The sequence below is a fragment of the Oculina patagonica genome, chromosome 11 (genome assembly GCF_052425735.1).
Source record: "Oculina patagonica isolate OP01 chromosome 11, crgOcupat, whole genome shotgun sequence".
Lineage (NCBI taxonomy): Eukaryota > Metazoa > Cnidaria > Anthozoa > Scleractinia > Oculinidae > Oculina > Oculina patagonica.
The window spans coordinates 12,050,648-12,067,452 of record NC_135768.1 but is presented as its reverse complement, the minus strand read 5'-3'; the positions used below and the strand labels follow the sequence as shown (position 1 = coordinate 12,067,452).

The 16,805-nt window shown below is 39.5% G+C and overlaps 1 protein-coding gene across 1 annotated transcript in view; it reads left to right on the top strand.

Moving 5' to 3' along the window:
- LOC144630347 (uncharacterized) overlaps nt 1–16,805 on the top strand; it is a 31,145-nt gene that overhangs the window by 12,434 nt on the left and 1,906 nt on the right. Inside the window, exons 5-7 of the mRNA XM_078488703.1 lie at nt 14,178–14,445; nt 15,107–15,299; nt 16,244–16,476. Coding sequence (XP_078344829.1) covers nt 14,178–14,445; nt 15,107–15,299; nt 16,244–16,476 — 694 coding nt within the window. The remainder of the gene's footprint in view (nt 1–14,177; nt 14,446–15,106; nt 15,300–16,243; nt 16,477–16,805) is intronic.

The following is a 16,805-nucleotide window of genomic DNA, read 5'->3' as shown; positions in this document are numbered from 1 at the left end:
TAAGAATGAAAACGTAGAGCCGTAGAAGCGTTAAGTTTAGAATGAAAACGTAAATTAAGCCGTAGAAGTGTGCAGTTTAAAATGAAAACGTTGAGCCGTAGAACCGTAGAGTTTAGAATGAAAACGTTGGGCTGTAGAAGCGTAGAGTTTAGAATGGAAAAATAGAGTCGTAGAAGCGTACAGTTTAGAATGAAAATGCATGTAGAGCCGTAGAAGCGAAGAGTTTAGAATGAAAACGTAGAGCCGTAGAAGCATAGAGTTTAGAATAAAAACGTAGAGCCGTAGAACTGTGGTGTTTTGAATGAAAACGTAGAACCGTAGAACCGTAGAGTTTAGAATGAAAACGTAGAGCCGTAGAAGCGTACAGTTTAGAATAAAGCGTTGAGCCGTAGAACTGTACAGTATAGAATGAAAACGTAGAGCCGTAGAAGCGTAGAGTTTAGAATGAAAACGTAGAGCCGTAGAGTTTAGAATGAAAACGTTAGGGTGTAGAAGCGTAGAGTTTAGAATGAAAACGTAGAGCCGTAGAACCGTAGAGTTTAGAATGAAAACGTAAAGCCGTAGAAGCGTAGAGTTTAGAATGAAAACGTAGAGCTGTAGAACCGTAGAGTTTAGAATGAAAACGTAGAGCTGTAGAACCGTAGAGTTTAGAATGAAAACGTAGAGCCGTAGAAGCGTAGAGTTTAGAATGAAAACGTAAACCGTAGAAGTGTACAGTTTAGAATAAAAACGTTGAGCCGTAGAACTGTACAGTATAGAATGAAAACGTAGAGCCGTAGAAGCGTAGAGTTTAGAATGAAAACGTAGAGCCGTAGAACTGTACATTTTAGAATGAAAACGTAGAGCCGTAAAACCGTAGAGTTTAGAATGAAAACGTAGAGCCGTAAAACGGTAGAGTTTAGAATGAAAACGTAGAGCCGTAGAGTTTAGAATGAAAACGTTAGGCTGTAGAAGCGTAGAGTTTATAATGAAAACGTAGAGCCGTAGAAGCGTAGAGTTTAGAATGAAAACGTAGAGCCGTAGAACTGTACATTTTAGAATGAAAACGTAGAGCCGTAAAACGGTAGAGTTTAGAATGAAAACGTAGAGCCGTAGAACGGTAGAGTTTAGAATGAAAACGTAGAACCGTAGAGTTTAGAATGAAAACGTAGAGCCGTAGAAGCGTAGAGTTTAGAATGAAAACGTAGAGCCGTAGAACTGTACATTTTAGAATGAAAACGTAGAGCCGTAAAACCGTAGAGTTTAGAATGAAAACGTAGAGCCGTAGAACGGTAGAGTTTAGAATGAAAACGTAGAACCGTAGAGTTTAGAATGAAAACGTAGAGCCGTAGAAGCGTAGAGTTTAGAATGAAAACGTAGAGCCGTAGAACTGTACATTTTAGAATGAAAACGTAGAGCCGTAAAACCGTAGAGTTTAGAATGAAAACGTAGAGCCGTAGAACGGTAGAGTTTAGAATGAAAACGTAGAGCCGTAGAGTTTAGAATGAAAACATTAGGCTGTAGAAGCGTAGAGTTTATAATGAAAACGTAGAGCCGTAGAGCCGTAGAGTTTAGAATGAAAACGTAGAGCCCGGTAGAGCCGTAGAGTTAACAATGAAAACGTAGAGCCATAGAAGCGTAGAGTTTAGAATGAAAACGAAGAGCCGTAGAAGTGCACAGTTTAGAATGAAAACGTAGAGCCGTAGGGCTGTAGAGTTTAGAATGAAAACGTAGAGCTTTGAAGTGAAGAGTTTAGAAAGAAAACGTAGAGCCGTAGAACCGTAGAGTTTAGAATGAAAACGTAGAGCTTTGAAGTGAAGAGTTTAGAAAGAAAACGTAAAGCATTGATAACGAAAAGTTTAGAATGAAAACGCCTGTACTAATCTACGGCTATACGCATTTTGAAGAGCTACTGTCTTATCTGTGAGAACTGTACTAAGTAGAAGCGTAGAGCTCTACGAAAATTTCTACGCCTATTCGGACCTCATAAAACGTGCCGGGTATAGGCGGAGCTCTGCATGGGGTGTGGAGCGCGTTACGTGCAATGCCACGCAACGTCAACGAGAGTAGAAAATCCTTATTAAAGGGAAAATCTAGCCCTGAAAACAAATGTAACAGCTTAACCCCTGACAAATAGTTACGAATAGCGGGAGGACTAAGAGTACGGCTGAGAAATTGCACATACAGACAAATAGTATCCAACGTAGCTGGCGTCTGGGTTAATCGGAAATATGTACAAAATAACAAAAAGGCTCTAAATTGAGTCCTTAAATTACTAAATGTTCCAGCACTATAAGCCGAACGGAGCGTGTACTTCCAATCCTTTCTCAATGCAGATAATGCTAAGAAATCTACAAGAAAAACAAACAAAAACGGTCCATTAGAAAGGATTGTCTAACTGGAAGAAATTAATTGGCACAGAAACTGCAATAAGTTGATCACGTTGAACACGGTTCAGAAATTGTTCTTTAGCCCGTGAGGGCACATTCCAGCGAGAAAGCACGTCAGCGTCACTGTTCAGCACACCAGGAATATGAACCGCTCGAATCTCAAACTCGTGTGTTTCCGCCAAGAAACAGACTTCTCGCAAACAAGAATTAATAAAGGCATTCCGACATCGTCCCGAGTTCAGAACAGTGACTGCGACTTCGTTGTCACACCGAACAGTTAAACGAAGGCCGCGCCAAAGATGGCCCCACAGTTTGAGAGCAACAACGATGGTCAAAAGTTCCAAGGCATTTTAAAATGTCAAGATGCTGGCTGGAGATGAACTCTGGAAACTCCGCATGAAAATAATGCGCACAAAGGCCTCCACAACCGGTTAGACAAGCGTCAGTGGTAAACACCTCGCCAGGAGACGACCGGTTATTTACGGTAATCATTGACACACCGTTGTATGCACGCAAAAACCTGCACCACCATTGAATGTCTTTACGAAATTCAGAATTAAGATTAATGTGATGATGATTAAATTTCACCGTCCGTAATAAACGAAGAATTCGCGCAATGAAGACCCGACTTTGGCGAACACACTTCGATACAAATACCAACTTGCCTACCAGCGACTGAAGGGATGATTTCGTTGTGGTACGTTTATGTAACCAGGTGTGTAACAAGCTCTCAATTTCGGCTAATCGGTCAGAGTCAACAGATAAGGTAAAGTCAAGAGTATTGAGCTCGACACCCAAACAAGTCATTACTGGAGAAGGAGGACATGATTTATCAATAGATTCTTCTAATCCAAGACGATGCAGCAAAACTCCAACCTCATTAAAATGAGACGTTGCCAAAGGCGGCGGCGAAACACCAATAAAGTCATCGAGATAATTAAATGTACTTAGTCCGCGCCGGTTGAGAATCCAAGTAACTGCGGAAGTAGAGCGTTGACATGCCATCGCAGCAGAACGGAGACCCATCGTTAAAACTGTGTCAAAGTAAAATTGTCTGTTCCAGGTATAACCAAGTAAATGATAGTGGTTAGACGAGATGGTCGAGGCGGACGGACGTGTTTTTCGCTAGAGCGCCCTTTGCCAGTCCGAAGAACCATGAAAATGGACCTGGAAAACCTGAAAAATCAATTATATAATGCCAGGTAAGAAACGACACCGAACGAGAAATCGAAGTGCGAAAAGTAGTGCATCAAGTGAAGATAATTCTCCTGCGGCGAAAAGAATAACATCCCCAGATATCGATGCCACGAGGGCCGGCATTCCTTTACAATCAGATATGACGTCGACCCAACCGGAAAACCTACCTGCGGCGGAAGAAATTCAAGAAGAACCGACCAGAAGCGAAATGTGGAAGGTTTTGATCGACATACAAGCAAATGTGGCGAAAATTTTAAACGAAAATCATGAACTAAGGAAAGACGTTGACGGTTTAAAGACATCGATGGAATTCAACAATGAGCAAGTAGAAAAACTCAAAAAGGAGAACGCACAACTAGTCAAACAAAACGGTGCCTTACAAGGCGAAGTGTATGATCTTGGAAAGCGAGTTCGCAACCTCGAAGTTGACCACGATGCATTAGAACAGTATACGAGAAAATTCAATGTCGAAGTACATGGAATACCAGAACACGAAGGTGAGAACTTGTCAGACATTATCATTCAAATAGGACAAAAGATCTCAGTCGACATAACCCATCAGGATATCGACATCGTCCATCGTTTGTACAGGAAACCTCCGGCTATAAGACCTATAATTGAAGGCCTAAGCGCAAGAAACGCACTTTGTGTTTTGGCCAAATTAAAAAAATGTCACAAACAACTCCAAATTTCGCAGGCAAGTTTGTTTACGTGTGCTTAACATTGATCTGTATTCAAATTCGCTGAATCTAGCTTCGTTTTTTAGAAATTACGTATGCAAAGAACAAAGGCGTTTTGCAAAGCTTACGTTCTCCACAGTCAGCCAGCAGCATGAGTTTTTCGACACATCGCGTGTAAATCTTTCCTTCTAGCGTTATTTAACTGTCCGGGGAGGTTGAAAAACGTGTCAGAGCCATGATTTTAGTTCCTATCCACCATTTTGAGGATTCGCTTTAAGAAAAGGACTGGACTGAACACATTGTGACGCGATGTCACCTGATAGGCGTCACGTGAGAGGAAAGAGAAAAAAAAATGGCCGTTTGTTCCTGAAAATCATTTGAAGCCTTTGGTTAGTTTTAGCGTAAGTGCTGCTGCCAGGTGGTTGAAGGACATCATTAAGTCTGAATACCCGTAAGTTTACAGCATCGCTCGAAGAACTGAGTGATGTTTCTGCCTTTGTTTTGTACAACAGCGCTGTTTAGCGCTTCGGAAAAAACGTTGCACAAACCGAGGTAGTTTTGAGCCTGGCGGCATAGAGAGTCTAAAACAAGAGGTTTCTTGCCGGGAACTTCGTCAACGCGAGTTTTGCAGGATCCGCTTGGGTACTGCCGCGACAAAGCTGCCGAGAAGTGACCTGGTTTTAGACTTTAAAAAATTCTTTATATGTTCCCCAGGGCACCTTCCCTTCGCAAAATATTTTCTGTGTCTCATTAAATATTCATCAATGAATCTATCGATTCGTGCGAACGAAAACCTCATAAGTTTATCTTGTTTTCGCGGGATTTTGTAGATGTGTGATGATGTAAGGAGTGGAGATAGAAGTGAGAGCAAGCCGGCGGCACTCAACTGAAAGCAAAACTAGTATAATGTGACAACACGAGCAAACGTATTCAATCAACAATCAGTCTTTATTTCACTTTCACCTCGGCCAATTACAGCTAACGGTAACAGAGTAAAATAGTCTTGCCCGTAACAACAAAAACTAGATAACTGCAAACAGACTGCAGAAAAGCTAGCTGCAAGCAAACTGGCGTGAAAGCTTACTGCATTAAATGCGCGATCTATAAAAGGTTGAGGCTGACTCACTCTGATCCTAAACTTAACTTGAAAACGGCTTAACTCCCTAATCCCTTGGGGTTAGCGTTGAACTTTTTTTTTTTTTTTTTTTTTTTTTTTTTTGCGTTAGGGCTAGGCTTTTGCGTTAGGGCTAAGTCTGTAACCCTAATCTGAAACTCTAACCCCGACCCTACGGCCTTGGGGTTACCTTTTGCGTTAGGGCTAGGACTGTAACCCTAAAAATTTAGCTGACTTCATCGTCTTGAGAAACAAAAGGTTTCCTTTGTTTATCGTTTGTAAAAGAAAAGTCAAAAGACGCCGCGCAAGCAAAAACCTTGTCTTTTTGCATGTGTTATTTTTCGAAAACGAAGGAAAGACCAGCAAAATTAAATACAGGGCAGTGTTGAGCACACGTAAACGAACTTGCGTGCGAAATTTGGAGTTGTTTGTGACAACTTTCAATTTGGCCAAAACACAAAGTGCGTTTCTTGCGCTTACGCCTTCAATTGTGAGATTCTCATCCTATAAGAAGAAAAGAGAGTTCTACCAGGGTAGATTTCATCTGAAAGACATAAACACTTCGGATATCATTGAATCTGCACAACATAGCATCGACGCGAGGATCTTTATCAATGAGAACCTTACTCAGTGGAGACAAGAACTTTTGGCTAAGGCCAGGAAAATGAAGAAAGCGAAGAAAATCAGTCGAGTCTGGACTGTTGATGGAAAAATATTCGCCCGCAAGACGGAAGAATCCAGACCAGTGAAAATCAGTGAATTGTGGGAGCTGGAAGAGCTAGAAACCTGACGTTATTATGGCTTATATCCTTTCTCACCGTTTGTTCACCAGTTATTGGTGATCAGTATGAAATTGAACGTTATTGATCTATTGAATTTAGTAGCTGATTATTTGCGATTATAATTTTGTAATTTAGGTATTCCAGGCCCGTTCAGGAGCCGGTTCAGGAGGCAAAACACAACCGTTTGTCATGCTTATTCTAATTGGATCGCTCGTCAAACGCATTTTGATACTTTGTTTTAGTGTGCATTTAGCAGCCTTTGGTAATTTCTTAGTATCTTTTTTTCTTTTCGAGTACGTACGTTCTGTGTTTTTTTAATGTTTACTTGTATGTTTACTATGTTTATTATTTTATATTTAGCAACATTTGCAAATTGCTTTCATTGAAATTGGTTATATATCTATTTATTATGATGTTTACTAGCACCTATCGTTCTGTTTATCGGCAGCTTCTGCAGTCCCTGTTTCATGTGTATACGTCAGATAATGTCTTTCAAAATAATATCGCTTAATGTGAAAGGCATAAGCAATTTTAAGAAAAGAAGAACAATCTTTACTTGGTGCCGAAAGCGAAATGCAGATATCACTTTTTTACAAGAAACTCATTCCACACTTCAAACCAAAAGTCAATGGAAAAATGAATGGGGTGCAGAACTTATCACCTGTCATGGGAGCTCCAATTCACGTGGAGTGGCGATTATGTTTAAAAATAACCTTGATTACACAATCCATCACACAATTCTAGACCCCATGGGACGATACATAATTTTAAAAATTAACATAAAAGATTCAACGTATATTTTAATCAATGTATACGCTCCAAACAAGGACAAAGATCATATAGATTTCATAAACAATCTCCTCGCCACGTTAAAAAACGAAAATCTTGAATCGGAGGAGAAAATAATCATAGGAGGTGATTTTAACTGCCCACTTAATTCAGCCTGCGACAAAAGAGGAGGTTCTCTTAACCAAAGAAAATCGGTGGTAGCATGCATTGATTGTTTACAAAATGAACTTGATTTAGTGGATATATGGAGAATTAAAAACCCGGATAAAAAAAGTTTTACGTGGAGTCAAAAATCCCCCAGAGTTTTTTGTCGTCTGGATTATTGGCTAATTTCGAATAATTTAAACGATCTTGTAAAATCAACTGATATAGTCGCTGCCATAAGAACAGATCATGACGCAATTGCCTTAGAATTTGAAGAGATAGATAAAGAGCTTAAAGGCCCTGGTTTTTGGAAGATGAACTGTTCCTTTCTTACAGATAAAGAATATGTAGATAGTGTTACGAAAATGATTCCAATTTGGACGGCAGAAGGACAAACAGAACTTTCAGACGACCGTAGCGCTTGGGATTGGATTAAATATAACATTAGAGCGCATACTATATTGCATTCAAAAAAGAGAGCGAAAGAAAGGGTCGAAAAAGAAAGAAATCTTCAAAATGAACTCGACAAGGCAAAGAAAACATTAGATAAAACGTTAAGTGATTCTAACACTTTTCACTATCACGCAGCTCGGGAAAAACTAGAAGCATTCTATGAAGAGAAAACAAAAGGAATAATTATACGTGCACGTGCCCGATGGCACGAACATGGTGAAAAAAGTACAAAATATTTCTTGAACTTAGAGAAAAGAAATCATGTCAAGAAATGTATACGAAAATTATACATTAATGGTGTAATTAACACAGATCCGACTTACATTTTAAGGGAACAGGAACGTTTTTATTGTGATTTATATAAAAGTGGCAATAACAATCCAGACATTGCCCTAAAAAGGTCCACCTTTTTAGGTGATTTAAATATACCAAAACTTTCCGAGGAACAGAAAAGAGAGTGTGAGGGTAAAATCTCGCTAGAAGAATTAATGTTCTTGTCTCCTTGATAGCTTTCGCGATAACAAAACACCAGGAAACGATGGCATTCCTATTGAATTCTATAAAAAATTCTGGCCTCTAATTGGCGACAGTTTTATAAGATGTGCAAATGACCTTGAAAATTGGCGCCCAATTTCCCTTGTTAATGTTGATACGAAAATTATGTCAAAAGTAATAGCTTCAAGAATTAAAAATGTTTTACCCGAGATTATTCATCACAACCAGACAGGATACGTCAAGGATCGCTTTATAGGCGAAACTATTCGATCTATTTACGATGTAATGGACTACACTGTCGAAGAAAACATCCCAGGCCTCATGATTTTTATTGATTTCAAAAAAGCATTTGACAGTGTAGAGTGGGATTTTCTTTTGAAATGCCTAGAAGCTTTTAATTTTGGCCCAGACTTCATTCGCTGGGTCAAAACGTTTTATAAAAACATACAAAGCTGCACCATTAATAATGGTACTGCTTCATGATTTACGCTCGAGCGAGGTGTCCGGCAGGGAGATCCACTCTCCCCTTACCTTTTTATATTAGTCGTTGAAACTCTGGCAATCGCTATGCGTCAAAACAAAAGTATTAAAGGAATAATGGGCGATTCCAGAAAATATCCGTACCATACCACGGACGGCTTTTTGGAAATCCGAGGGCAAGGGGGGGATTCATTGAACTGGAATTCCGAAGGCATGGGGGGATACTTACGATTGGAAATTCGAAGGCATGGGGGAGTTCCAGATCCTAGATTTCCAGAGGAGAAAACAGGAGTGTGTTCCTTGAAAATGCTTTTTTGCGGACTACCAATTTGCAAATAAAGCACAAACTGACGACCGCGTCGCGGAAGCAGGATACAAGACAAGTATCGATCGATCAGGCATGTGTTTGCGTTAAAAAAAAATCGCTAAAATGTGGGTTCTACATCAAGCTTCAGAGGCCTTAACATTGATGAACTTCTTCATTTGCTCTTTGTTTTCTTGTCAAAGCGGATCCACAAATATTTAGTCCATTCAGTGGAGTAGGAAACTCTTTTGCTACGCTTCGAGACGCCATTTTGAAGTTCGTGGGTTGGGAGCGACTGCTGACCCTGAAGGCTCAAATTCAAGATGGCGGATATGTCAGTGCACTCGATCGTATTATCTTCCGTGTTTACACACGTGCATCACACGATATTGTTATTTTTATGTTCTGCACCAGTTTGGAGCAATGTAAAGTTAATGTAGGTTGTATCTGTTGAACAAGGGTAAGGAGAAAAGTCTTATTTTTTTTTACATTTTCATCCCAGAATCTCTTGTGTCATAATGACTGTCTCTATGTACAGATCTAGTCATTTGAAATAATTTGATGTAAAATACGCCACATTGGGCGTATTTGCGTACACTGACGGGAATTCTAAAGAGCTTGATGAAAAAATGAAAAATCTGAATGGGAGGGGGGGTTAGCGATTATGGAATTCCGAGGGCATGGGGGGATAACGCATTTTGGAATTTCCGAAGGCAAGGGGGGCCAAAATATGGAAGCCGTCCGTGGTAGGGTACGGATATTTTCTGGAATCGCCCAATGATCGAGAACGAGGAAACTAAGCTTTTACAATATGCAGATGATACAACTGCAGTGCTCTCAGACATTAATTCAGCAGAAACATTGTTTGAGTTATTGGATAGTTTTAAAGCGATTTCGGGACTTGAGATAAACTGTACAAAAACCGAAGGCATGTGGATTGGATCATCTAAGGAAAACAAAACGAAACCCTTCGGAATCAAATGGCCGAATGAACCGATTAAGGCCCTTGGAGTGTATTTCACTTATGATCAGAAACTGCTTAAAGAAAAGAATTTCATTGAAAGATTGGACAGCATCAAAAAGGTTATCAACATTTGGTCCTCAAGAGGCCTATCAATTTACGGAAAGGTGACAATTATAAAATCATTTCTAATCCCAAAATTTGTTTACGCATGCTCGCTTTTGCCCACACCTAACGAATTGGTTAAACAATTGAATCAATTGCTATTTAAATTCCTGTGGAAAGGAACAGACAAAGTAACACGCTTGTCAGCAATAAATGAATATGGGAAAGGTGGCCTAAAAATGATCGACCTAGAGAACATGGTTAAATCTTTAAGATTTAAGCATGGCTAAAACGAATATTTAATGGCAATGATGGAACATGGAAGCAGTACTTAAAACACCAATTAAAATCCATTGGGGGTCTTTTCTTTTTTAATTGTAACTACGATGTTAACGATTATACAATCTCTTCCCAGTTTTATCGTGAACTGTTATTGTGGTGGTCGCAATTCCGCGAAAATTTTGCTACCGAAAGGAACTGGCAAAACATCATTTGGAATAACAAAGAAATACGAATAGACAACAAGCCTGTTTATTACAAAAATTATGTTGATTATCTGGAATCTGTATAAAGGATCTGCTATTCAATTTAAACAATATTGACTCCTTTGACCGCGTTTCATATAAAATAAGTAAAACTAATTTTTTACAGTGGGCAGGCCTTCGCCACTCTATACCCAACCTTTCAAAAGGTAGATATGCATGCCCGTCACTTACATCTCCTTCATTCTTCATTGACCACAACATCTTCGACGTGAAGAAAAAGAAATCAAAAGATTATTATTCGCTTCTTGTTATGAACAAAGCACAGCCTCCTAATATTGTTCATAAATGGAAAAGCGATTTCAATATTTCGGATGATCAACTACGAGAATTTTTCACATTACCTCATTCTGTTGTACTCGAATCATATGTAAAGGCCTTTCAGTACAAAGTACTTAACAATATTCTTTACACGAACACGAAATTACACAAAATTGGTTACAGAACAAATGATTTATGTACTTTCTGTGAGGCGGAACCAGAAACTTTGTATCACTTTTTTTACCAGTGCTCCCGCGTCAGGCAGTTTTGGAATGATTTTGAATCTTACTGTTACCTCTTATCAAATCAAGTAGTTCGTCTTACTTTGCAAAACGTTTTGTTTGGAATAATATCAAAACAATGCCCTTCACTTGATTTACTAAATTATTTTATTATTATTGGAAAATTGTTTTTGTGGGACTGCAGAAGAAACCAAACATATCCTAAAATTCAAGGTTATCAGAACAAAATACTTACTAAATATGAAACTGAAAAGAAAATTAATAAGAAAAGATATTTCGAAAAGAAGTGGATATATTCTCCCAGATAATAAGTAAGGAATTATAGTGCTAGATTCGCTTTTTTTTTTTTTTTTCGTGTGTTTGTTGCTTATTTCTCTTTGTTGCGTGTATTAATTTCGATTATTAAAAGTCCAAACTATTGATGTAAACTTGCTATATGGAAATTATTATCATCTGTTACTTAATTGTAAATTAACACTTGTTACTTTTTTTTATTCCAATCACCTATGTAATGCTAAGTGTGTAAATATCAATAAAGGAAAAAATTAAAAAAAAAAAAAAAAGTAAATGATAGTCATGGGGATCGACGGGGAATTGGCGGTACGCTTTTCGAAGATCGCGCGTGTAGAGCATGCAACCCCGACCGAGTGAAACAATCGCCGAGACGATGGCATCAATAGTGGGATAACTCAATTCGAGTTGAGCTCCAAGAAAAGAACCAGAAGGAATACCGTCATTAACTGAGGAGCCACAAGGCCAGCTTAAATCCACGATCACTCTTCGTTCCTGAGAGTCGCGCTTGGCCACCGTGTTGAGGGGAGAAACCACAAAACTGTCAAGAAAAGGCGGTGCATCAAAGGGTCCTACAACGCGACCAAGTAAAATCTCGTTACTAATATAGTCCTGAACTGCGGAAGGAAAATCCAACGCGCCACGGTGGGTACGAAGGTCGAACACTGGAAGGGTCTGGTTAGTGTAGCCAAGTGGCCAACCAAATTCCAAAAAGTCACAAATGACACTGTCCTCATAGTCTTGAAGCAAGGCACGCCACACTGGAATATTCAGTCGAGAAGGAACGGGAATACGAAGTCCGGTATAATTGAACTGTCCCGAAGAAAAAACAGCACTGTGAGCGTCGATAAAGGAACTCGTGACAGGATGTGTTGCATAATCAAAAACTGAATGTCTTGATTGTGAAAACTTAATAAACGTATTGTCTTGTGGGGAAAAACTAGAACTGGAACACGAAAATTCTGACTGTCCAGAATCGAAATGTCTCGCAGGAGAAAAGTCTTGCAATAAAAAGTCTCGAGTAAACTGGCTAGAACCACAACAAAAATCCAAAACGGGCACGCCCCCAGCTTCGGCTCCATGAAGACTAGGAGGCAAAAAATAGTCTAGTTTTTTGACGTCGCCGGCGAATCTTTCGCAGAATCTTTTAGAGGACAATCAGAAGAATGCTCACGATGTGACTCCTGCTTTCGAAGACGAGTCCAGCACGCTGCGCAGATATGTTTCAACCATTTGCGTTCGCCACGGAGAAATCCGAAGTGGTCTTTAATGCTAATGCATTGTTCTCGCTGATAATCGCGACAAAATAAAACTGGCGCTGAAGAAGTCGGCGATTTCTCCTTCAATGGGTGTCCGTAAAGTGTTCTACTTTCCAAATGAAGATAAGAGTCTCCCCATTTAACAAGTCCACGCTCAATTTCGAGCAACACTGAACCATGAAAATTGAGAACGGCCGACCATTCGTACTGTTGTGCGAAGTACATTAAGGATACCAGATGTTTTTCACGCTCTGTGCGCTCTAAAGGAGTGATATCCTTACATAACAAAATTTGAGCGTATCCAGCCACGAACTCCGCCAACGTTAACTCCTCGTATTTGACCTCGCGCTGCGCTCGTGTGATACAAAGAAAACTGTGAGGCCATCTTTGAGGATACAAAACCGCACTGGTAGCTTTTGCCTCCCGGCCCGATTTTAACTTACCAGGACGCGAGGAAGGTGCAGAAGTAGCTCCTGATTGCTGAATAGGGTCGGTCTCATTCTCAGACTCGCTATCATCCGAACCACCAACGCCAAGGTGCTCTACCCGTCGATCCACGGTCTTAGCTAAATCGGTCATAGCACGAAGCTCTGGCAATGTAACAAGGGGCGGGACTGCTGGCGCTTGCTGCTGTTGTGAAGAGGCAGGACGCACTAACGCGCGCAACTTGTTAGTCTCCTGTCGAAGAGATTTCAATTCGGTGGATAAGAGCTGCACCGATGCTGTCAAAGATTGCAATACGTCAGGGTTTGAAGAAGCGTTAGCACCAACCTCGTCGGTATGCTCTAGCTCATCAGCCGCATCGCGATCCTGTTCGGTATCGTTGTGAACTGGACCCGTACAATCCTTTCCAGGACGACCAAAATCATGTGCGGACTTTAACTCTTTGCAACCTGGGCACTTGCTTTGACGACCCATTAGGATAAAACGAATGAAGAAGAAACGAAACTGTACTACACAAATTTCAGTCTGGTACGCTCGAAGTGAAAACTGACTCGAACTGAAAAACGAAACTCCTATCACCTGATACTAAGGGTGTGCGTTGTGCAATTAATCCCTTTGAACACGTGCTTGTCCAAAGGGGGTAAATTGCAAATAACGACTACCGGGTGGTACATAGTACCTTGCAGCAATGGTCAATTAACATTGAAATTTCTGAGTCTGCCCCATAATTTATGTTTCATGGGTATAAAAACTATAATCAAACATTCCTTTGACATAATTTTTCAATATCACCATATCACCACAGTTAAGATTTTAGAACCAAAAAAGAAAGTGAGTCCCAAATGAAAAACTGTGATATTGTGATGGGTTTGTGTGAATGAAGCGTACTATACCTAAATCTTATTTTCAGAACACAACTAGTAAGTAAATGCTGAGGCTAAGGCAAAAAGGGACTTGATTTTCCCAGGGTTCTCAGTAAGTTTTAGAGTAGATGGCTAAAATACAATTATAGTAGACAGCCAGATAAGGGTTTGTTTAACACATACATGTAGGCCATATATCACTGAAAAGGAGGTGGCTCAAAACTCAAAGCAGCCGGTTTTTTAGCTGCATGATTGCTGAAACTTGAGAACCCTATTTCCCTATTTTGGAGCTGAAATTTCAAACCCAGTTGTAATTTAACTATAATATCATGTAGCTAGCTGTTGCAGTTGCATATTAACGAGTGTCAGTAGTTTACTTGTGCCTATAAATTGCTGTTCTAGGAAATTTGTGTATGAGTTCCAGTTAAACACAAATGCTAAAGAGTTGGCCTGCATAGAAATTCCCTTCAGAACTGTAGTGGGTTTAAACATATCAACATCACCTACTGTCGATGTTGTCATAGAAGTGGACACTGTGCCAGCCATGTGGCAGGGAGCAGAAGTTCTGCAGCGAGGGCGTGATGGACTAGCTTGTTCCAGAGTTCAGTACAATACTTCGCACACAGTAGACTTAACTGATGGCCAGTTGTCAAAAGTTCCATATCACAAGGTATTGCAAGTGTAGTCAACAAGCACTGAGCCAAGTTGAAGACTGGGGGAGACTTCTCTATGAAAGGGGCAGGCCGGCATCATTAAGAGGAGTTCCCCCCAGTCTTCAACTGGGCTCAATGCTTGCGGACATTTTGAAAAGAACCGACCAATCTGGGTGTAACTCAAGCTTTTCTTGACCCCTAAATGATAACAAAAAACTGAGAATACATTTATATTTGTACATTTCTTCATGTGTAACCCTAAATGAGACCATTACGGCTAAAAATATTGAAATTTCTCTCCGGAACACCCTTATGTGGGACCAGAAATCCGAAATTTTCACCCCTGAGCCTAGCGACAGGCATCCCTGTATGTCCCTTTTATATATGAGACCCTCCCCCAGGAGTTGAAGACCAGACCAAGGTGGTATTCCCACTTTTTTCCCAAGCAAAAATGTTAAGCCTATAGTGTACACTCTTCTACACATACATGTACGATTTATCCAAGACATTTCAACAATCATCCTAAGTGCTAACTGAAAATGCTTAAACTTTTTGTTTCCTTTGAAACTGCACAGGTGTAGCTGAATATGTTTATGATCAAATTACTTTATGTATAAAATTTTTCAGTGATTGTTTAAATGAAAGTTCTTGAAGAAATGTTTCTATCTTCCTTTTCAGTTAACCATCTCAAGCACGTCAGTATCAATTAGAAATTATCTAATGAAGTTTGATCCAAGGTTTTCAGCTCTTCTGAGAATCCCAGTCAACATTGATAGCAACAAGCCTCCACCTGCTGCACTAAACCCAGAAAAATCATCAAAGCGAAAAAAAGGAGATCAAGACTTAACTAGTGAAGAACCATCAGTACATGGTACTATACTGAATTAGAAAACAAATCAATTTTTTTTTCATCTTATTAACATTTGAGTTCAACCCATGCTACTGAGCAAGGCCATCCCACATTTCTTTCATTATTCAATTAATACACGACCTCTTTGATGGTTGTTGTCAAATTATAAAACATTTTTGAACCCTCCAAAAGGAGCAGCCCTTTTGGCTTGCTATAAATTTGAGCTCTTAATTTTGGATCTTGAATTCAACAGTCCAAATGTGAAATTTACTGAAGAAATGTCTGATTACTGGTTGTCGTTTGCAGGCTTGCACAAGTCTAATGAAAATTTTAATATTATTCTCCTTACAGATTGTAATTAACATGTACATGCATGTGAAAGTTAGTTCTGTGAATTGGATATTGCATCTTAACAATACAGGGGGGACAGGGAGGTGGAACAGGGGGTCTGAACCTCCCACTTCCCATACCTCTTACTTAACTCCCTCCCGTACCTTTTTCTCCTGCTTCCTTCCACTTTCTGTAGGGTTCCTTCCCCTTTGTCCCATATCTTTTGCAAAATACATGTATAACAAAACGTTGGAAAATGTTTTCAATTTCTCCCACTTCTCACCCTTCTCTCCTCCCACTTCCAACCCCTTTTCCCCCAGGCTCCTGCCCTCCTGTCACCCTCCACAATACAAAATTATATTGTACTCTTGTTAATTATTTTCATTTATTAAAATTAATAGAGATTTAGGCAATAAGATTTATGTAACCCTTGATCAGGCAATTCTTTGGCTTTTCTTTTTTAAAAATTGACTGACTGACTGGCTGGCTGGCTGACTGACTGACTGACTGACTGACTGTTGTTCTGTACTCCAGTATACCTCTTTTGTTACATCTTAACCTTCTGTTCAAAATGTTAAGTTACAGTAAATGAAACTGAAGTTTGCTTTAATTTTCTTTTCATGTAATTTAACTAGATCTGAAATCAAACCCAAAAAGACAAAGATTCAACCTAACCAATGAGTCCCTTAAAGTTTGCTGTTGCACCTCTGGCTGTACTTCAACGCGGTGTAGCTGCATAAAAGAATGTAGAAAGTGTCAAGGTTGCTCATGTTCATCTTGCAACAATCCTCTAAATATTCTAGAAGAATTTGGGGTAAATGTGGCTGAAGCTTGCAATGACAGCTGTCTTATGCAAAATTTACCAAAGGTGTGGTATTTATTGATAAACTCAAGTAAAACTAATGCTTTTTAAATCTTTGTCCTTTTGGATACGTGTTATAATTAAATTTTGGAGGGATACCATATTTATTTGGCTCATAAGCCAAGACCCTAAACTTAAATTGGCTATCAGAACCAGTTAGACTCTAATGAAAAATAAACCCAAAACACCAGTTCTCAGTTAATTAGATTTGGTGAAAAAATTGCTTGGCTTATATAGCCAAATAAATACAGTAAGTCCTTGGTTTGCATATTGGGGAATACTTTAGGATGATTATTGAATCTCCTCATGTCTTGGAATTGCAAAAATATTTTCAA